The sequence below is a fragment of the Silurus meridionalis genome, chromosome 6, assembly GCF_014805685.1.
Source record: "Silurus meridionalis isolate SWU-2019-XX chromosome 6, ASM1480568v1, whole genome shotgun sequence".
NCBI lineage: Eukaryota > Metazoa > Chordata > Actinopteri > Siluriformes > Siluridae > Silurus > Silurus meridionalis.
Window position 1 is genome coordinate 6,652,461 of NC_060889.1, and position 24,378 is coordinate 6,676,838.

At 37.1% G+C, this 24,378-nt stretch overlaps 1 protein-coding gene across 3 annotated transcripts in view; it reads right to left on the minus strand.

Moving 5' to 3' along the window:
• The window catches only part of tnr (tenascin R (restrictin, janusin)), a 147,038-nt gene that overhangs the window by 43,181 nt on the left and 79,479 nt on the right, over positions 1–24,378 (minus strand). For all 3 annotated transcript variants that reach the window (XM_046852324.1, XM_046852322.1, XM_046852323.1), the window contains 3 exons: positions 9,802–10,277; positions 8,536–9,012; positions 434–697 (listed from right to left, as the gene is read on the minus strand). In XM_046852324.1, coding sequence (XP_046708280.1) covers positions 434–697; positions 8,536–9,012; positions 9,802–10,267 — 1,207 coding nt within the window. In that variant the 5' untranslated portion in view covers positions 10,268–10,277. The remainder of the gene's footprint in view (positions 1–433; positions 698–8,535; positions 9,013–9,801; positions 10,278–24,378) is intronic.

Here is a 24,378-nt window from a genome sequence, read left to right on the forward strand (position 1 = left end):
CCACCTTCCAAAATCTTGTTAAACAATCTGGTTAAAAACTCCACTGTCATCTCTCCTAAACATCTCCATGCTACTACCGGTATGTCATCTGGTCCAACCGAAGTCCCACTCTTTATCCTCTTAATTGCTGTTCTCACTTCCTCCTTACTAATCCTATCGACTTCCTGCTTCACCATTTCCACACCATCCAACCTTCTCTCTTTTCATTACTATCTACATCCTTTATTGCTCTAACTTGCAGCACATCCTTCCCAGCTTGGTCAATAGGTATACATTTTTTTCTCCTTCCTTAGTGTCCAACTTCACATACAAATTTACTATCAAATAATAATAATAATAATAATAATAATAATAATAATAATAATAATAATAACAACAATAATAATTTGACTTGATTTGGGGACATAATCTGTACAAAAAAAAGAATACTCACAGGTTGAGACCACGGTGCTTACTGGAACACTGATGACATCATTAATTACAGTGTACACATTGATGTTGTACTCCAGACCTGGATCCAATTTACTGATAGTGATATTGGTCACATTCCCTTGAACTCTTAATTCCAGCTGTACTCCACCTGGACTTGTTGGAATGTAAGTGATCAAGTAGTCAGTTACAACTGATGAGCCCTCCCACTCTATTTCAATAGTGCGCTCTGTCACTCCAGGAACTTGCAAATTCAACGGTGGTGCCACTGCAAAGAAGGAAGAATATGTGTGTGTTTATATATATATATATATATATATATATATATATATATATATATATATATATATATATATACATATTGTACATGTACATATTATCGATTATATATTCACACACCCATAATGCATAAAGCATTAATCGATTAGTTGGGCTGCAGACATTATGGGTTAGCATGATGGCAAGATAACACAGCTGCTTGTAAAATGGCGCAAATTATAGGTCAAACGACAGCAGGAAAAAGTGTGCGTCCCAAGCCATCTAAGGCATTGGTGCATTTTATATTAAATACAAGGCAATGGAAAAATTTTATATTAAAATGCTGTAAGACTGTAAAACGTGCAAATTATGTAAAGAGGAGCTTGTGTGGAATAAATGTATCACAGTGATGCACGAGCACATGACAAGAAAAGACACTGTTGTCACAAATAAAGGCGAAACTTCAGCAAAGTAAGCAAAAATCTTATAAACCTCATCATGTGGAAATTGTATAGTCGCACTGTATCTGTTCTGTTGTGACCTGTAAGCATCAGGTTGCGCAATCAGCTCACTCGCAACATAGTGATGATTCAAATTAAACGGTGTAAACAAACTTCTTCTTTCTTCTTTTTCTTTTGGCTTCTCCTATTAGTGGTTGCCACAGTGATGTGATTCTTTCACCATACTCCCCTGTCCTCTACATCTGCCTCTTTCACACCAACTACCTGCATGTCTTCCCTCACCACATCCATAAACCTCCTTCTTTGGTCTTCCTCTTTTCCTCTTTCCTGGTGGCTCCATCCTCAGCATTCTCCTACCGATATACCCCATGTCCCTCCTCTGCACATGTCCAAACCATCTCAATCTCACCTCCCTCACCTTGTCTCCAAAATGTCCAGCAAACATATACAGCAAATAACAGCAGTTGTTATGATCACATTTTTAAATCACTGTTGTGGTTTCCAGTAAATGCTTTTGCACTTGTACACAATACAACATTTTTTTTTCTTTTTAAGCCAGTTAGCTTGCTTGCGTTTAACCGTTCCTTTCTCTTTTTATAGCATTTGTCTACTACATCAGTTAACTTATCTGTTTTAAAAATGTGATTTACTATGGCTTTGCTACATGTTTAAGTGCTTGTTTTCAATATTTGTATATATTACATGTATGCATATATAATAAAAATATCATACAAAATTAAATAAATTATTTATTCTAGATGCTTATAATATATATATATATATATATATATATATATATATATATATATATATATATATATATATATATATATATATATATATTATAGATGCGTATATATAGATGCGTTACAACTGAATAAAATGTCTGTGTATTTTTCCAAACAAAAATTGTCAAAATAATGTTGTCTTATATTTTATATTGATTTCTTTAAGGATGATTGTCAACTTGCCATCTGCAAAATACAATACAAATGTTGATTTACACAAATTATAATTATAATTATAATAAGCAAAACAATAAATTATAATTATTTATCCGATTAATCAATCAACAAAAGAAAAATTACCGTCCAATTATTTGATTATCAAAATAATCGCTAGTTGCAGCCCTGATATATATTAAAACATTGGAAAACGACTAGTATTGAAATTTTTTTTTTTTTAAATTAAAAGGCCTGGAAGGTAACACATGGGTTTTTGTTTTGGTGCAATATAAAATCAATCAACCGATTACTACTTGAAAGGTAGTGTTCAGAATTATAGTGACAAACAGTATAATGCAGTATTTCCAGTAAACACAACCAACATACAGCTATCATTTGATGCGCAGTTAAGAATAACATAACCAATGAGAATGAAGAACAGGAGGGAGTATTTTTCTGCTGGTGTTTAGATTTCAAATACAATGTGAACTTATAACAAAGTGGAAAGTGCATGCATGAAAGTTTGCCAGATGAGCATCTACAGTAATATTTCTATATTCTCCATACTATGCAGCTATATTAAAGCATTTGCCCAAGACTAGCCTTCAACAACAAACACAGCAGTCCTCTAGAATACAGTAATGTTGCTTAAAAAAAAGCCTAAAAAACAACAATGATGTGTGACTCAATGATGTGTTAAACAGTAGATTTTCCCTGCAGGTTGGATTTTTTTAGTTCCCTGTCAGTCCTGTTCCTCACATAAGAAGCTCACATACACTTTTCAATACTTATATTATCAGAGTGGAACCAATAAATAAGCTTAACTCAAATTGTATTCACATTTTCAGTACACTTTTGGGAAAATGATCATTGAGGAATTAATTATCCTCGTTATCAGGTGCTAAAACACCGATTTATGGTAGAAAGTTGTATAAAAGTCATAAAGTGGCAGTATTGTTCTACCTTCAGTTTTTAGTTTTGCATTCAAGTCATTGTCCCATGCTGTAATAAAGGTTAATCTGGAATTTCAACCAGATACAGCGAATAAATTGCATCATAGTTGGGATATCAGTAAGATGTCAACTTGCACACATTTTCAACGAATGCATTTTCAACCATTTATGCTTCAGTCAGAAAAAATGCACTCAATTATTCTAGAAAGGGCTTTGATCGAAGTATTCTGGATACATCCTATAAATAAAAACATAATTACTTAATTGAATGTAACCAGAACAACATAGTTTAACACGGAAATTCATAATAACAGCTAAATTAATTTCCTTAAGAAGTAAATGATGAAACTGTACTTTTCAACTAAATTGTAATTTAATTTTGTATTTGCAGACAAACATGCTAATAAAAAAATAGGTAATGAAATTAAGTGTTGTCTGTTTATTTTTTTCTGACTTGGTTAGAAAGAGCAAGGATTGTGAGAGATGTGTTCATGTGTGTGTGAGAGAGAGAGAGAGAGAGAGAGAGAGAGAGAGAGAGAGAGAGAGAGACCTTCTATCCCACTAAACCCATACCTCAATCTTTTTTATTGCAGTCTTTCCCCATCGTGAATCTATCCACCTGTGGAGACACTGTGGAAGGCTGAGAGACATGCTTGACCCTGTGCTACCCTGTGCCAAGCATCAAGAACTTGATGGCCTACACTACCAGCTGGTTGACCTTACACCAGAGACCAGACACTTGCATACCCTGTGACACCATACAACTCCCTAGCCTGTAAAGAATGTGATTCTCTCCTTCTGTTGGAAAATGAACCTTTTTTAATAAGACTGAATCTGCATTCCAAAGCAATTATATCCAAAAAAAAATGATTCATAACAAGCAGCACTCAAATAAACATAGACCTTCACCAACTCTATGCCTTGGAGATTCCTGCAACACTGTCATCAACTCCTGCCATTTAATAAGTGATGTTATCAGTTGTAAAACATTCTGGCTCCATGTTATTCAGTGGGTGCTGCTTAAAAGTGTAGTACTATAAGTTGGACATTTAAAGGGAAAGATGACAGGAACTCAGCACCCCCTAGAAGTCTGTGGGTTTGACTCACACTGACTATAATTAGTGTAAAGCAGGTGAATCCCTTGTGAGCACTGGACAGATGGAACTTTGGCAAGATAAAGATTCCACAAAGATAATTTGTTGAGAGTGCTGGATTTTGTAATTTCTTAATTGGCAGCAGGTCTAAATGACCCCACCATGCGAAATAGATTCTGCATTGTTAACTTTCAAGCATCATGCATAGGGGATTGTCCTGACCAAACACGTGTCAGTAAAGCTAACAGAAAAGCCACATTGAAGGTGCCCCAATGCATAATAAAGGTGTCTTACAGAGTCATATTTTGGAGACTGTGTAAATGCCAAAAGAAAAAGTGTGTATTTTTTTTTACTGTGCATGCCTTTTATTCAGATCCCAAAATTCTCACCAAACAAAAAACTATTCTCCAAGATGACATGTAGATGAAAAGATTCTTTTGAAAGGGTTATTTAGTTATATTTAGTGTTCATGCAAGGCTTGTACAGCTGGACACAGCTCACAGTGTAGCCTTGCTCAAGATAATTTTAATTAGCAGTGTGGCTTTTGGCCATATGCTGCAGTGGCTGAGATGAACCACCTCCATTTTTTATACTGGCCTACTTCTGCATTATAAAGCTGAAACAGTGTGTGTTGATAATGGGCTTTTCTTGCGATTGAGCTTTGTCTAGATGTATTATGCAGCCCCTGAGGATCAGCTAAAGATCAATACTGCTGACAAGAAAGTCATTCAGTTACTTTTCAAAATAAGAAAATCCCTATTCTTCCCACTGTACCATTGAACTCTTGAAGAATACTGAGATTTAATGATACTCTGTGGTTTTTTTTTTATTCCTATGTTAATAATGGCAATCTTTTGATTTTTTTTTACACAGTGTATATTTATAATTAATTTATAGTGTGTATATTTTTTTACTTACCAGCACTGCTGAAAAAAAAAAAAACCCTAATTAGTGCTTTGGATTTCCCTACTTGTTTGACTATGGTTTAAGTGTTGAAACCTTATCAAAATGGTGCTGAGAGTGATCTCACTGGATAATTTTCTTTTTTATTCTAATCTATTTATTCAGTATCATTTCAGTGCAATTGTAAAATTTGGGTTGTTGTGGTCACAATGTTAACATGTAACCAAAAATAAAGAGTGTAGTTACAGTGTCAACAGTCTGCTACACTGACCCAGAACTACAGCTTGCATATGATCACCATCTCTGCACACCTCAACAGTGTTTATCTCTAATAAATGGACATTTGGTGCAACCCAGATGAGGATGGGTTCCCTCTTGAGTCTGGTTCCTCTCAAGGTTTCTTCCTTATGCCATCTCGAAAAGTGATAAAAAATGATAAAGCCATTGTTCATTGTTAAAAGCGCTATACAAATAAAAATTCATTTAATTGAACTTAAATTTGATAGTTCTACTGCTGACGTCTAAAAATCTATGATACACAGATTATTGTGTTTTATTACATTTTATCTTCTTTTATATGCCCTTAAACTTTTTTTTTTGTCTTTTGTTTCAGGAACAAGTTAAAAAGGTACCAAAACCAGGAAGATATTAGGTTATTAATTAATTAGATATTAATTAAATGTTGTTGTTTTTTTTTTTGCAATTCCATATAATTAACATCCCATTTAACAAAACTGTTTTATTTTGCTGTTACTTGTCTGTATCTATAATGTCACTTCATGCTGCTCCTATAGCCTGAAGCATCTGTGAGGAGCATTAGAATTGAACTGATGTTTTCTGTATTATCCCACCTCTCTCTTGTCACCCCCTTGTGGTTTTCCCCTCAATTGAATTGAAATGAGCAATTTTGCCTTAACCAACGACCTCGACGTCAAGAAAATGAGAATCGAATAGCATTGAAAAGGTAGTGTGATTTGCCCATTTTCTCTTTTCATCTTGCTTTTTTTCTTATAAGGTGACAGCTGTTTTCAGCAATGTAGCTGTTTTTTTCCACTCTTTCTTTTTTGTTTCTCAAAACAACTGTTAAAGCAAGTGGACATTATTCAGAAACTGACCAGGCCTGACTAATGTGGCAGGCCTTCTGAAGTAAATGTGACTTTCAGCAAGTGAATGATGTTAAACTCAGGGACATCACAAATTTTATAGTTACAGTGTGTGTCCAGGGGCTTCAGCAGGGGGTTTAATTGCTCTTTGTGTGCAGCTGCTCTCTTACTTTAGGTAGACTTGGATTTGCATGGATTTGGAGTGGTTTTAGAGAATCAGTTGCTTATCCCTAAAAGATTTAAGCACCTACATTTTTCTAAAAGACCTCGTTAAAAATCTAAACCTAGCTTAAAAATGATGCAGATCTATAAGAGCTGATTTATACTCCTGAGAGCATGTATCTGTGAGCACATGAAGGCATAATACATGGATACTTGCATAAAGACAACTTAAGAAGCAGTGTCACATTAACCACACCGACATTTAAAGTTTAAGAGACAGCAATAAACAGAAATAGAAAGTCTCAGAAGCGAAAGATTTGTTATGTAATGTATTTGGGGGAAAAAACTTTTTATCCAGTGTATTCACGAATCATATTCCATTTTATCTAGTGTTTAGCATTTCCATTTTATCTAGTGTTTATATCAACATTTCTATCAATCATGGATTGATGGATGCTTTATGCTTTTTAGTGTGTTGCTGTGGTTTACGTTATCTGTTATCCATATGCTGTGTTTATTAGGAGGAGCTTAAAAAAAGATTCAAATGTGTGAACCTGGTTGCTATAATGAGCTATAATAAGTAAAAAGCGTTATATACACTTATGAGCCTATATTTTAAGTGTAGTGATCTATAAATAAATGTATAATACAATTAAGTGATTATCTCCACATGAATTAAACACGAAATACAAAGGAAACACTTGATTCACTTATCTGTGTTTGTATATACCACCTGTTCAGTCTGAGGGGTTTTAATGGATACTCTAGTTTGTAAACCAACAGCAAAAATATTTCTAATATGATATTTTAGAAAACATTTAATTTTAGTTTCTGTTAAAAAACTTTTTAACAGACTACACTTTCAGAAAGCAGTTTGCAAGCATGAGCATGTCCCCAGGCTTTAAATAAAAGTAAGTACTGAAAAAGGAAATATCTGTTTAAGCTTTCTGTGGAACAAAATGAATCTTAAGCCAGTCAAAAACTGTTAAAACAGTTAAAATCTTAAGCCCACACCACAAACCCACAGCTCATTAAATAATTTCCAGCTATACATCCGGAAACACACACCTCTGCCTACCATTCTGCTTTTACCTTTACCTTACTCTGATAGCAAAAGATTTTAAGACTAGTGTAGTCACTGTTTTTAACTATGAAGTGGAATTTTCTTTGGTGAACACAAGCTTTAGAAAACAGTTGTAAAAAAGTCAATAGTAAGCGGTTTCAGGCATACAGTGTTTAAATTGAGTAATTGCCTATATAAATATGCATCTGTTTTTCTTGATTGTTGGTATGCTTAGTGAGTTTATTTTAACATACCCTTTGAGTTTGCTACATTAGATATACCGTATTTTCCGGACTATACACTTTGAACCCCGCGGCTTAACCAACAAAGCAGCTAATATAGGGATTTTTCCTGGGTTTTTCTGGGTTTCACAAGCTTCATGACAAAAAACTGAGCCCCATAACATTAAACCAATTAAATTGCTGAACGGGTTCCCGTCAACCAATGAAACTCTTTATATTAAATCAGATGTGCTCCCACTGAATCGGGCTGCACCACATCATAAATATGGACGATGTTCCTCTGACGTTTGACCTGCAGCTCACGCTGAAAACAACCAGGCATGAAAAAACGCACTTCACCTATGTTCTGAGCTGCACGGCATCGGGAGAAAAGCTTCACCGATGGTGATTTTTAAACGCACGACGATGCCAAAAGAAAAAGAGAGAAATTGTTGTGAAAGGAAGGAGAAAGACAGTGAACAATGACTTCCTTGGTAGGCTACTGTTTAGATACAAGCCGTGTAGCAGACACTGTCTTTCGTTAAAGCCTGTGTAAAGTTCATTAGTCTTAGTGTAGGAATTACAGACAGGTGCGGCTTATTTATGTTCAAAATAAAAATCTTTGTTAAATTCAGTGGGTGCGGCTTATATTTTGGGTGCGCTTAATAGTCCGGAAATTACGGTACAAGTGAAAAGCAGACAATAAATAAATCACTCACTGCACAATATGCACTTGAGTAATCAAAATCATATTTGTACTGATTGCAAATTATTTCCTGTTGTTACAAACGATAACAATTTGTTTTGTATTCTTTCTGGTCTTTGATTATCATTGTGCATTCATGCTGCATTAAGTTTGAATGAGGCAAGATATTTGGATTGGTGGTTTTCAACCTGTTTTTTTTAGATGACATTTCATGTTCTCAATGGGAAGCAACACCCACCTGAAGCACACTCGTCTCCTATGTAGCCCTCCTGGCACACACAGAATCCAGCCTTACACTCTCCCTTGTGGCTGCAGTTGTTAGCGCAAGAGATACGTGAGCAATCTTCACCTAGGAATCCCTGCCTACACTGGCAGGTTCCATTTATGCAGTGCCCCTGATCAAAGCAATCATTCAGGCATCTGTTTAAAGAGCAATCATCTCCGGAATAGGCCTCCTCACACACACATTCTCCAGCAATACATACACCCTGGCCTGAGCAGTCACCAGGGCACCTTGGCTCTGAGCAGTTTTCTCCACTGAAGTCAGTGTCACACACACACATGCCTTCGACGCACACACCCTGGCCAGAGCAGTTCCCCAGACATTGTGATTCTGAGCAGTTCTTGCCTGTCCAGCCTTCATCACACACACAGCCACAAACATCCATGCTGAAGGTGCCGTGGCCACTGCAGTGATGGCCAAAATCCAGCCGGTCTAAGAAGAAAACAAAGAAAAAAGATTTAAGATGGAAAATTTTCAAAGCGATATGTTAGACACTGTCATCAAAACACCAACTGCAGGAATATATTTTAATTTAATACTATTATTTCCTTTAATGGAGCTCCAGAGACTTAAGATGTCAGCTCATTAATACCCCAGGGACACAGGTCATTGCATTTATTGAAAATAATTTTGTCTATAGTTTGGCTGTAAATGTATTTATTTTAATTTGTATTACTAATATCTTTTCAAAATTCAAAAGAATGACACTTGTAAATGTATTTGTTGATGTGTAATCTAGTAACATATGATGTAGTTCATATGATGTTTGTAAATAGCCAAAAATACCTAGATCACATGTTTAGTTCTGAAGATATTTGTATAGTTAGAGCAACTCTGGATATAAATGTAGATTGTGCACAGAAAGAAAGTAATTTATTTTTTTCATTGATGGATATGATCATATTGAGTCTAATAATGAATATTATATACTAGACTGAAAGTAACACTGACTGGAAGTAAGCCGGATTCATATACTTCCATGTTGGAAATTGCAATTGTTGTTTATTAATATCAATTTAAGTATGACAAATTTTTATAAACAGAACATATTAATTAAATGCATATTACTTATCTTTGATTACTTTAATATTTTTGATATATAGCTATTTTGCTAAATAAATGACAATTTATAACAAAAATAACAATTGTCCACAGCACAAAGTTCTAAGAGAAAACACAATATAAAATATATAAAAAATAATACATGTATCTTAGACTCACCCAGGACTAAGTTATCTCCACAGCAAGCACCACTACACTGTGCTCTGAGCTGTGAAACTTCTCTCTCTAGCATCTCTATACGACTGGCTAGGTGTTGCAGCATGGCTGAAGCTGGGCATGAACACACTGTCTTGGGGATGTAGATGCGGTGGGTGAAAGTCACTTGGTTTTCCGAGTCCATTGATTGCTCCTCATACTCCTTCCCCAGTTTATCACTTTCTGTAAATCCCTGTGAGTCCAGATCCAGTAAGCACAGAGATTCTAGTGGAACATCAATGTTGTATACATGGTTGAAGATCATAGGCTGGCTTTGATTGTTGGTGTTGCCACTTCCATCTGTAGCTTGCCGCTTGATCCTAGCTGTCCATACTGTTTTGTCTGTGCGCTGTGGCACAGCTTTAACACTAAGGAACAGCAATGCCAGGCTCACCAGAGATGACAATGCCATTATGGATTCATTCATCATTGCTCTGCTTCTAAAAGGCATAAAGAAAAAAGACAATGCTCATGAAGTCTGTCATAGGAAACAAACTCATTACAGGACAGTGGTCAATATAAAATGGTGATAGAATATATATATGACATTGGTCACTTAAAGGTTCACTTAAGACAGAAAATAAGGTATAAATGTATATTACTATGCAAATGTTTTATGCAGGTGTGAAGAAATGCTGTAAAATAATAATGCTTGTGGAGTGTGAAGTGCAGAAGGTTTTGTTAGTCTTTTTCTGTGGCTTGTAATCATTTTAGAAAACCTTTTTTTTTTGTTTTAGCACCCCTGGAGCACAGAGGGTTAAGGGCCTTGATCAAGTGCCCCAAGGGTGGCAACCTGTCATTATCAGTAACCCAGAGCCTCAACCAGCATCCCAGAGCGATAGACACTGAGCTATCACCTTTTATTTGTGAGAAATATAAGTTCTTTGACGGAGAAGATACTAGCATTAGAATAGAGTATACAGATTTAAGAGTGGGTTAGTGAGCGTGGAAGCAGTACAGTTTTTGCATGGAAATGTCTAGAATCCTTAGATGGAGTTAGCAACCCCCGACTCTGGCATCACAGCAGGGCAAGTGGGGGATGACTTGACAGCTTACTCCCAAAGACAAAGCTAATGCTAAGGCTCACCCATTAAAGCACCACTTCTCTCTGCATTGCCTGTCTTACATGTTTACGCTCCTCAGTAAAGTTCCTTCTGAGAAACCTAAAATAGCTCTGGTTTTAGACACTATTCTAAGGCACTTGAAATAAGTTAAGCCTATAGGGGCACCAGCAGCACAGGTTGGGTGTATACTAGGAGTCAGGGTGCTGGACATAGCAGGCCATCTTAGGTTTCTAGGCAAGCATAAGTTCTCTATAATAGTTTTTTACATATGATAATGGTTTACTTCTTTAGCAGGTCAGAGGTTATTACGAATAACATTACCAAGCAATCTGAAGAGATTGCTGAAACTACTAAACATGGGTTAAGAACTGCCCAATGCATTATTAAAAACTGGAATGATAGTGGAGAACCATTACCTCTGAGGAAGAAATGTGGTTGGAAAAAAATCTTAAATGATGGTGATTGTCGATCACCCAAACCTTTGGTGAAATCAAATCATAAAAAAACAACAGTAGTAGTAGTAGTAGTAGTAGTAGTAAACAACTCACGATTGTGTTTAATAGTGAAAGTAAGAGCAAGTAAGAGCTTGAGGGAACTCAAGGGGTTGGGACTAAACAGCTGTGTAGCCTTTAGAAAGTGAGGCTTATCTGAAACAAAGGCTTACATTTTCTAGGGAGCATAAAGATTGGATTCTGGAGCAAAGGAAGTAAGTCATGTGGTCTGATAAGACTGTTCCAATGTGATGGGCTCATCAGGGTAAGAAGAGAGGCAAATGAACTAATGCACCCATCATGCCTAGTGCCCACCATACAAGACTGTGGGGGCAGTGCTATGATCTGGGGTTGCTGCAGTTGATCAACCTGGGTTCAGGAATGTTATGTGCCCAAAGAATGAGGTCAGCTGGCTACCTGAATATACTGAATGACCAGGTTATTCCATCAATGGATTTTTTCTTCTCTGATTCATTGGGCTCAAATTGTGAAAGGAGTGGTTTAGAGAGCACGAGACAACATATTCACACATGGATTGGCCACCAGAGTCCAGACCTTAACACCATTTTGAATTTTTGAGATGTGCTGGAGAACACTTTGTGCAGCGGTGTGACTCTCCCATCATCCATACAGAACTTGGTGAAAAATTATTGCAACTCATTTGGATAGGAATAATTGTGACATTGCAGAAGCTTATCGAAACGATGCCACAGAAAATGCATGCTGTAATCAAAACTAAAGGCAGTCCAATGAAATATTAAAGTGTGTGACTTTTATTTTTGGTTGGGCAGTGTATATTATAATAAAAAAAATCTAAGCATCACACAAAACATAACTGCAACACATTTAGAGTCTTTAGACCAACATCAAATCAAATTATTTACTCGCAGACAATTTGTCTCTAACTGCAGTTTTGTCCACTCTAGATTCATTCACATTCTATTACATTAGAATGTAATAGGACACACTCTTCTTTTTAAACTATCATTTGGATTAAATTTACACAATATAGTCATATTTTTACAGTCCGACCTTATTTCAAATCCTTTCCTTATCTCCTTTAATATCTGCCTCATAGCATATACTTCACCATATTACTATGTTACTTGTACATCAGCTACATTAGCTACTACAACGAGGTTTGGCCCCATAGTACCGTGATTAGTCTCATCACCAACAATGATGAGACTGCCTACAGGGAGGAGATCCAGCACCTAGCCACATGGTTCAATAACAATAACCTGCTCCTTAACACCTCCAAGACAAAGGAGCTTATTGTGGACTTTAGGAAGGAGGCAAGAGGCACACATGACACCACACACATCAACGGGATGGCTGTTGAGCGCGTCTCCAGTTTCAAGTTCCTGGGGATCCACATCTCGGCGGACCTGTCCTGGAACATCAACACCTCCAGCCTGGTCAAGAAGGCTCACCAGCGCCTCTTTTTCCTGGATATCCTGGTGAACTTCTACCGCTGTGCAATAGAAAGCATCCTGACCAGCTGTGTCACAGTCTGGTATGGGAGCTGCTCTGTTGCAGAGTGTAAGGCACTGCAGTGGGTGGTAAAAACTGCCCAGCGCATCACAGGGACTTCACTCCCAGCCATGGAGGACATCCAGAAGAAACGCTGTCTGCGTCAAGCTCGCAGCATTCTTAAGGACTCCTCTCATCCCGCCCATAGACTGTTTACTCTTCTGCCCTCCGGCAGGCGTTACAGGTGCCTCCGGACCAGGACCAGCCGACTAAAGAACAGCTTTTTTCCTAGAGCTGTCTCTTTAGTGAACTCTGACACTCACTGATACACTACCACATTTCCCCCCACACCTCACACTCCGTCATCTGCTAATGGACTGTCTGAACAAAAACTTATGCTCACCAAGACACTGATCATCTCTCACCTCACACTTGTTATAGCACGAACTGTTTACACAAACCTTTGCTCATTTGCACACTGCTCTTTTTTGTATTGCTGCTCATAAGTTTAACCATAAACTTATCACCATTGTATATATACTCGTTCTCTGTTTATAGTAATAGCAATATTATGTTCACCGTTTACATCATTCTGTAAATAGTAATAGGCATCTGTATATCATGTTCTTAATATATATATATATATATATATATATATATATATATATATATATATATATATATATATATATATAAATATATATATATATATTCATCTGTATATTATTGTTCATAGTACATATATATTCATATTCATCTGTAATTATATTCATAGTACATATATATATTAGTCTGTATATTATGTTTTTAGTACATATATATTCATCTGTATACTACATTTATAGTACATATACATCTTTAAATTACTGTTTATAGTCTATATTTCATTTTATTTAACTATGTAAATTAATGTAAAAACTGTATATCCTGCACTTGCTGTTATTGCACTCTGGTTAGACCCAAACTGCATTTCGTTGCCTTGTACTTGTACATGTGTAATGACAATAAAGTTGAATCTAATCTAATCTAATCTAATCTAATAGACCTTGACTGGGCTACTCATTGTGTAGAACCAGCATTCCTTCACACTCCAAATAATGTGGCTCCCCTTAAAAGAGAAGTAATTAGAGGGAAATAAAATTTGCACCATGGTATAATGATTGTACTAGGAACACTAAATTAACTAAGAATAGAAGCAGCACACTGGTGAGTTGTCTACATATACAACACTGAATGGTCTCTCACCGTCGTACCTATGCAAACATTTGGTAAATTATGAGTTGCCACGCCTATTTCGATCAGAAGACACAGGCTATTTGTTGGTATCTTGAATAGTGAAGACTACAGCAGGGGGCAGAGCTTCTCTTACAAAGCCCAACAGTTATGGAACATCCATTCATTTAATGTTTGGGACTCAGTCTAGGCTGACATCTTATTTGCTTATTTGTTTTACAAAGATGCAAATCTGGAGGGATCGTGGTTATAAAAAGTTTTGGTGTACTAGGATTTTTGGATGCTGTGGTCCTCTTGTTCTCAGATGTTCACATAAATTTGTTGACAGTGGTGTGGTGGGCTGTCTTCTATCCCAGAGATGCCTCATGTCTGTGTTACCTTCTAGCTCTCTCATAGTAAAGCTGTCATAGCAAATCTTATCACAGTCCTAACTTATTTTTAGTATTGTAATCTATCCATAATAAGAATAAGCTGATTTCTATTTTTCTGTTATTGTTGATGAGAAAAATAATTACTGAATCAAAACTCAATAATGTATTATTATCATCTCATCTATTAATAATTAATAATTATTATAAAAATGCGAATTAAGCACTGTTCTGTCACAGCATGGCATGCTTTTTTCCTTGGTCCCTACTGCATTTTGTTGGTCATCATTCTTGGAATGGTCAACCAGGTTGGGTTTTTATTCCCTCTTGCCAGTGATATTCTATGGTATAATTGATTTTGCAGTTGTCCAGTGCCTCCTAGACTTGTGTGCAAAATACCTGTCTGGGCACTAGTGCTAAGTGCCATAAAATGTTTATACTAGATCAGAGCAATTTTATTTAAGCCAGCCAAACATACCCTCTGATTTGTGTTAACAGACCACCGATCTTTTTTTTACTGTGGAGTATCCCAGCCTCTGACTTAGATTGCTACACCACAAAATGGGTTAAGCATTTAATCCTGTTCCATCAAGTCAGGTAACTGCTGCTGTTCCATGTTCTGTGTTTATGTTCTGACTTTCAGAATGCTCTATTGGAAGGCAATGATCATTATCCCATTAAGGTGGACCTCAAAATTAATGAAAGAGATGCAGCCACTTGAAGTACATCAGGTATAGTTTCTTGATCTATAGCTATATTAAGTTGCTCTGGTATCTCTGATATCAGCACGTGTCTCAGCACGTGCACAACATGAGGCCCAGCATCTCTCCAGATTTCATGATTTAGTAGTAACTTCTAGACTAACTGCAACTTTATTCACTCGTTGCAGCCTTGCACATATTTAGGGCTGAAACGATTTTTCATTCCTCTAATCATCGAGGCAAATTATTTGCGTCTTTTATTCAATTTAACTACACTTGGAGCATTGTGTTTCCCCGTGGAGCGCTATCACTGGTGTACCACCCGGTAAACTCTGGCGTGCTCTGGACAGTTAAACACAGAAGACGCTGCAGAATTAAAAAAATGCAGGAACAGGGAGAAAACAGAGAGGGCAGAGGAGAAAAAGCCTGTTTCCACTACACAGTTTTATTTTCCTTTGCAATTCTGAGTTTATTCCTCGTTATTCTCACTTTATTTATCGCAATTCCGACTTTTTTTCAGCCAATCAGGCAGCGTCATCTCCCTGTGTAGTGCCAAAATAGCTTTACACATTAAAAATAAAATCGGCTACAACCGAATGGTATTGTATTAAACTAAGCCTCTGATCCCTGGAGAGAACTCTGTATAACAATCAGCTCTGGAGGAGATGGAACAAGACAGATAAACCAGAGGAGGCCTCGTTCGTACACCAACAGCTTCAAACTTCAGGCCAACAACATGGTAACCGGTGGATGCACCAAAAATGTTGCATGTTTACGAGACTTGTCTTATCTTCTCTTTTATTGTGATTACAATTGCAACTCAATTGCACATTTATATCTGTTTTAAATGTACCTTATATTAATACTTTTTAAGTTTTTAATACTCTAATCAACATGGTCATGGACAAATATGGATGCCATATGTAAATGTATGTTTATTATTAGTGAAACCAAACTCAACATAGAGCATTAAGACAAAATATTTTTGTAAATGTAAAAACTTTTGTTGTGTTTCCACATGGACGCTTTTATTTGGCACATATGTGGCATCATGGTGGATTATGGTGCTTGATTTGAGACTTGGCTTGACTTTTATTGATACATTTTTTATACCTGGGTAAAGAAAGGACGTCACGAATAAATGTGTGTTGGTTGAATATTTTAATTTCACCACTTTTATATTTATTTATTTATACCTTTATTAAAAATGCTCCAACAGATACGCACGCTGCATTAATAGCGAATTAATAAAATTAGTGCCATTAAAATTAATTTCCATTGAGTTAATTGTGACAGCCTTATCTAAAATATATACAAGTTTAATTTCTATGGTATTGTTCCTTAATTAGATATACTAAAATGGTAGCTGAAATGTGAGGGATGTACTTACTTTTGTTAGATACTTTAAATATTGGTTAGCTTTGTGACTTGTTATTGTATCATTAATTATAATTATAATCAGTGTTGTGCTCGTTACTAAAAAATAGTAAGTTACTCGTTATTTAATTCAAAAAGTAATTCAATTACTTTTTTGATTACTTACACCAAAAAGTAATGCGTTACTGTTAAAAGTAACTTTTGGGTAACTTTTTTAAAGAACGTTCTTTAATGTTCCCATTAATGCCCTTTTATGCGTTATGGTCTACAAACACAAAACTGACTTAAACACAAAGTAATTTTTAAACACTATTTTATTTAAGTCAGACCAACACAAACTAGATATATCACAAGGATTTCTGAAATAAATAACAAAACAAGCTGAATAATATATTCACAATCAAAAACTAAAGTGGCTTCTGCTGTTGTGTTGAGCTCTTAAAAATGTTCCTTTCACAGCTGAAGTATGAAAACTATCAACAATGTAGAACAGAACACCGAGTTAGCTTCTAGCTTCTAGCATGGAGTTGTTGTTTATCGCAGTAGAAACGACCTTCGAACCAGAAAGACACAGCTTACATTTGACTTAAAAGTTTTTGTCTTTATACTGAACTAAAGTGAAATAATGAGCCTATTTCCACTTTGAGAAACTCATCTTGCTCTCGCCTCGACTCTTTACTGCTGCACAGACCTAAATAAACACGCCCACAGTGCGTCTTCTTCGTGTTTACAGAGGGTAATCTGGTAATCCACCAATCCTACAATGCGTCTTCTTCGTGTTTACAGTGGTTTATCCACCAATCCTACAATGCGACGCTGCTGTAAGCAAGTTACTTACGGCGTTACTGACCAACACTGATTATAATAAATAAACTTCTTATACATATCACTATTATTTTAGACTTTATGCTACTCTATGTGCAATAAAACTGTTTGAATTTTAAAAAACTGTGCCCATGCTAACCTACCCAGTCAAATTCTTTTGTTTACTATAATATAGAAAATGGCAAGACTTCTAAACTACTAACAATACATAATACAACTAACAATACATAATAAATCACTACTTCACATGCTTTAGATCAGGCATTTGCAACAGAACACAATGATAATAGTAAATAAGTAGGTCTTGGCAGTGTCTAATCTCTTTAGCTTTGAGCAGAATAGAAGTCCATCGGGTAAATGTTGAAGAAAATCAATTAGAAAAGCTAATTAGAGCCAATCAATTAGAGAGAACAGATTGAACTCTAAAGCAGTGTCTAATGTGTTTTCTAACCTTTTCACTCTCACTGGTAGCTTTCATGCAAGGATACTAACTGAAAACATTTTCACTGACACTTGTGCAGGTGCCAGTGTTGATTCTCAAAAAAAAAAATGACTGGAGAAGCAAATTAATATGAAATTTGTCAGTTTCCAGAATATTGTGAACTCTTGCCAAGGACTACAATACACCACCACACAAACGTCTCTAGGTTACGTAACGCCGGTGAGGTAAAGTCATGAACTGGAGTATAAATCGCATATGAGTGAGGGCAGCAGCAGCTTCTGTAAGGGAGAAGGAAGCACTGCAGAGATGCTGGAGGTGTGGCATAGAGATGCAGGGACTGACCAGTCATTGCCTAGTGTGTGTCTGCCAAACACAGCTAGAGGAGGATTGAGAGGCCAGGGGTGGTACTGCGGTCTAGGTTATAGAACCTCACAAAGGTTAGCGGGGTGGACCAACAGTGTTACATACACTGGCGATCAAAATTAGAGAACAATTTATAAACAATTTAACAATTCTGAAATAATGTCATCTTCACTGCTCAACAGTTGAATAAGTTTTTGTCCTGTCTATACCATGCTACCAAAACATCTTTTCCACAAAATAACTAAGGCATTAAAAAAAAACCATTATTTTGCAGAGAACACACTGATCAAAATGAGAGAACAATAATTACTGTAGCATGGAAAAAGATTACAACAAAATTTTCTGAAGGTTACAACAGTCAGCAATTAGTAGGAAGTGTACAGGCCTCTGCTCTGAATGACTTCAGCACATCTGCGGCCACAGGACAGCACTAGTCTCTCACACTGCTCTGGTGTGATTTTGGTCCACTCTTCTTCCAGTCTCCTCCACAGTTCGGTGACTTTAGTGGGTTTCTTGGCCATAACTTTGTCACCAAGAATTTTCCAGAGGTTCTCTATTGGGTTGAGATCAGGACTCTGGGCAGGCCATGTAATTATTTCAATGTTTTCAGTTTTAAGGAACTGTTTACCCGTTTTGCTGTGTGACATGGAGCGTTGTCCTGCATGAACACTGCAGCCTGATTGGGTGGTGAATGCATGGAAGGAACCATATGTTGTTGAAGAAGGTTCTGATAAACATTTGCATTCACTCTGCCATGGAGCTGTATAAGAGGCCCAACTCCTGCTGCACAAAACATGCCCCAAACCATGACACTTCCTCCTCCACTTTTCACTGACTTTTTTACACACTTTGGTTTCAGTCTTTCTCCAGTTTGTCGCCGAACATAATGTTTCCCATCGGACCCAAATAAATGAAACTTGCTTTCATCACTAAAGTGAACTTTGGACCAGTTCTCCTCTGTCCACCCAACATGCTCCTCAGCAAAGTATCCTGTCCTCTCTTGTATTTGTCTTCTGTGGATGACCAGCCTTCTTGGCGGACTTCAATGAGTTTGTGATGTTGTAAAGATTCAATATTCTTGAAATCACAGATTTGGAACGACCAACTTGTCTTGCTATGGCTGATAGGGTCATCCCTTTGGCCTTCATCTGGACAACCTGCTGCCGGAGGCTTTCAGTCACTTTAGAAAGGCCCACCATCTTGCAGAGGGGTTGACAGATAATCAAGGAAATTAGCACCAGGTACCAGATTAAGTGAGCTCCGACCCCGAAGGGAGCGAGGAGACCAGAGGACTCATTAGATGATGTAATAGCATCAACAATCCACCTGTTCAGAGTCTGCTTATTAGCAGGGAGGCCTCTCTTGCGAGGGCAGTAGCAGACGAGCAGCTGATTGGTCCTTCTACAAGGACCCGTCCTGTGGACGTAGGTGTCCAGTGCGCGCACCGGACAGAGCCAGTTCTGTTTCTTCTGGTCTGGGGGCCTGGAACGGAGGAGGATAGAATGCCTGTAATCTTACGGGTCGTGGGATGACCGAGTGCACCTTGGGGATGTAACCCGTATGGGGGTACAGAAAGGCACTGGCCATACCCGAATACCCGAGGTAAAATCCAGGAAGGAGGGGGGCACAGTAAGGGCCTGCAGGTCCCCTACCCTCTTGATAGAGCAGATGGCCAACAAGAATGCGGTCTTGATTGAAAGGTGCCTCCAAGATGCCTCGGCTAGAGGCTCGAAGGGGGGGCTCAGACAGAGCCGCCAAAACGTCAGCCAGGTCCCACCAAGGCACTCTACAATGACTGAACTGCAAAGCTTCCTGTACTTTGTAAAATTCTACTTGTTCCAAGGGTTCAACATCAAAGCTATGCCACTGATTCTGCTTTGCCATCAGTTAAGCACGCCTTAACAAGCTCAAGAAAGCATTCACCGAAGTTGCAATACTGACACATAATGATCCATCATTGTGGAGGTGGATGGCTCAGGGACAGTATTCAGTACTGTACTCTCACAGCAGTTTAGAGAGAAATCTAATCTGGATTAAACCAGAAGCCTTCTTCCCCAGAAAGCAACCAAATAAAATCTTGCCATCTGCAGCAACATAGAGCTCTTTGCGGTCAAAATATGCTGGGATGCTTTTCTGAGTCCAAAAATATCAGGGCGCTCTCTGTCCCACTCATGCATAGCTCCTTCTCATGAATGCTCAGAGGAATGTATCCTCACTGATTCCCAGCACTTGAAAGCTCTAAACTGGGACCTTGACATAAAGAATGAAACTGTGACAGAAGGAAAAATCACTATACAATTTGAAGTTAATCATACATGTCCCTGCCATGTTCACATTGCTTAAAGTAAGAAAGGTATTAACTGACTTGTATCCAGAGGTTTAATTTGTACCCATTGTTAATTTAATCAAAGCCATACATTTTTAGTACATGGACATTTGCATTCATGTATATAGTATTTTGCCATGAAAATTTGGGGGAAACAAAAACAGATTAGAATAGAGCCTAAAGCCTGCATGGATATGACATATTACAACTTCTTAATAATTGCAGCTGTTGTAGTCAACAGAAAAGCAACACTCTTCTGTCTGTGAGCCACAAAAGCATAACATCCAAGTACATTGATCCTGGAGATGAGTTTTAATCAGTTTCTGATTATATAACTTTTTGACTTCTGTACAAAGGTCAAACATTACAACAAAATGCAATGCAGTCTGAATTAAGCCAGCTATCACCCTCATATTCAGTTATATATAACAGTTTATATAATACAGTGGAACCCACTTATCTCGACCTCGGTTAACTCGACAACCCTATTAAGTCGACGTTTTTGAAGTGGAACCGCCGAATTCTCGCTTTGTCTAAGCATTTTTTTATCGGTTATGTCGACTTTTTTATGTCGCCGAACCCTAATATCTTGAGCACAAGGGGGGAAAAATTTGCCATTTAACGTCAGTTATCTTGATCGGTGCTGTGCAGCCGCAGAAGAACTCGCGAAAGTGGCGGAAAAATCAAGCCTTACAGATGCTACAGGTGTTGTATTGTATACTGGTGAATCTCTGCTGTTAGTTAGTGCACATATGCCTTTTGTTGTTAAATGTTATGCGATGAACGGAAGGCGAAAGCCATGCTTGGTAAGACAAAAGCGCAGCCGTTGAGAGAGTGCCGGTGGGAAGGCATGTACCGGGATACGCATGAGCGATAACAACGACCATCGTGAACCAACATATACCAACAATAACGGACAGTGAGAGTGTGGAAGTTTAAATAGGAGCTGGTGATAATGCTAAATGAGCACCACATGTGCGCAATTGAAGCCGGGAGCTTTAGAGAAAGCGGCCGAGAAAGCACCGGCGTGGCAGGTGGATTCCTGACAGTTAACAAACATGTACTGTATGTATTTTTATAGCATGCCTTCATCAAACAAATCGCAGCAATGCTTTTGTGTAAAAAACACCTCCAAAACACGTGCATGCACATTCTCATTTATTAACGCACATCATGTACATAAAGAAATTTCAAGCACGTTAGAATATTGCCGCCATATTGATTTTTGTTTATCTCGATCATCGGGTTATCTTGATGCTTTTTGGCACACCCCTAGGACATCGACATAACCGGGTTCCACATTTTAGTTGAAAATGTCTAAGGAGAAGGTTCTTGTCTTGCGCACCAACTTCTGGGACCAACTGAGCAGTTAACATAGATTCAACAATTTCCCCTAGATACATCTCTCTCTCTCTGTCTGTCTCTCTCTTTCTGCATCTGTCTTCTTCCTGCCTATGTTGAGAAAGTGACAAGAGTTACTGTGAGCATTATCTTCCAGAAAAAGTGCACAATGAGGTGAAGGGAGCAATTCCATAACCCCTATTTACACATGTTAAATTGCAAATACCTTGACATAGATTCTGTAGGAGAGGAAGTGGCCTCTTGTCTTTCTCTCACATTCCTTCTTCATGGGGCAGCTCAACCTCCCATGACATCTCTGTTCTATTCTCATTATTCCTGCAAAACCTGCTAAATTGCCTTGTCTTTCAGGATCATTGGTGCCTGTTCATTTCCTGCACCTGTGACTCTGGAGGTAATGCAGTGTACATCAATGCACAGCAACACAGATTCTTCTTTTCTGTTGCATTTGAATGTGTCAGTGAGGGCATGTTACATTTTCCAAATATAAATGGCACATTAGCATGTATTATACTGACACTATAACCATTTTAAAGTGTTGCCTTTGTGTCCTGCCTTCAGTTAAGACTAAGATGACAAACCTAATACAGATACAAATATATTTTTTAGTAATCAACTAATGGCAGAAGAGGACTTTATTTGTCCAACATCTTTTACTCTAAATATATATATATATATATATATATATATATATATATATATATATATATATATATATATATATGCAGAATACAACTTGTAGTGAAATGAAAACTAGCAAAATCAGCTGCTCAGGAATTGTGCAATTAGTAAAGGTCTAAAGGTCTATAAGTATAAAATATAAAGAATTAGAAACAAATTTGGGTGAAATAAGATATGATTAAATATATTATAAACAATAAGGTGGTAAAACAATTAGGCAAATATATATATATATATATATATATATATATATATATATATATATATATATATATATATATATATATATATATATATGACAACTAGTTTTAACATTTCTAATTAAGGTTTATCTCATTTAAACACACTTCAGCATACTATATAAAGTGAGTACCCATTACTGTATTTTCTGTACTGTATTGTACTGTATTTTCTGTACTTCTCTACTGCATACTTTACTGTACCTGTACTTTATTTTTTTTAATTAAGCATTGTAATTGCTGTTAATTTACATAAAGTATTGTTAAAATAGTCTAATAATTAAGTGTTATGGACTGAAATAGTGTTATTTACTCATTTAAATCGATTTCGTATAGTGTTCTTTGGGTTTTTACTGGGTTGGAAGGGGCGTATCAAAAGGTCTCGAAAATTCAGAACTCATGACGGTCTTGGTCCCTAACCTCATGAGCTCGAGGTTCCACTGTATATATATATATATATATATATATATATATATATATATATATATATATATATACAGTGGAACCCGGTTATGTCGAGGGCCTAGAGGATGCCAATAATAACCAATGATCGAGACAAATGAAAACCAATATGGCGGCAATATATTAACGTGCTTGAAATTTCTTTATGAGAGTCAGGTATGTGTGATCAGCATGACTGTGACAAGCTCGCCCGCACGGGAGAAGAAGCAGGGTGCTTTAGGGAATGCCACCGCCGAAGGGGGCGTGGCAGGGAGATTCCTGACATAACCGACATTAAGTGGCAAATTTGCCCCCCCCTTGTGCTCAAGATATTAGAACGTTGACTTAATAGGGTTGGCGAGTTAACCAAGGTCGAGATATATATACTAAACATAAACATGTGCTACTGTATGTTTCATGTGACTGACTGCAGATTTTATGAAGAACTGGTGGAAAGTTATAAAAGTCCAGGTTATTAATATGTTAAACATATCTGTTGATGACAAACATATCCCAATTAACAAGCAGACTTAACATGTATAGCTCCTTGCGTAATACTTTCCACAAAGTTTGTAAAATATAAAGAAAAAAATATATCTATGAGAATTAATAAAAGCAATTAAAGCTGTTTAGAAAAAGACAACTTTTGGCAACAGTTTATATGTACACTGTTTTGTGATCTTTCTGATTTCTAATTTTTTTTGATTTCTTGAAATGCAAATGTATGCGGGGAAGAAACACATTATGAGCTATAATCTGTTTGTGAGTTTTTGACTAAAGTTCAGTCAAGTCTTATATGAAGTGAAAGTCCTGCTTATTGAAAGTCGGCTTATTCAGGGGCTTTTTGGGTGCCCCATCCACAATAACCTGTGTGGAGTTTATGCCTCCAAGGTTTCCAAGATGGAGTAATTTAATATGAGCTAGACCGCTGCCTTTAACACCAAGCATATGCCTTAAGGGACAGAAAACCTCAGAAAGTAGAAGCCGGATGAAGTTCTTAGCAAAGTTAACAAAAAAAAAAAGTGCACAATAAAATGAAGATTAATTGATGAATATGACATGTGAATTAGATTGTGAAATTTTTGGCCAAAAAAACCCCCAAAACATCTGTGTATTGTACATTTTCAGTATTGCTGCATGAGTAGACCTAACCGTCTA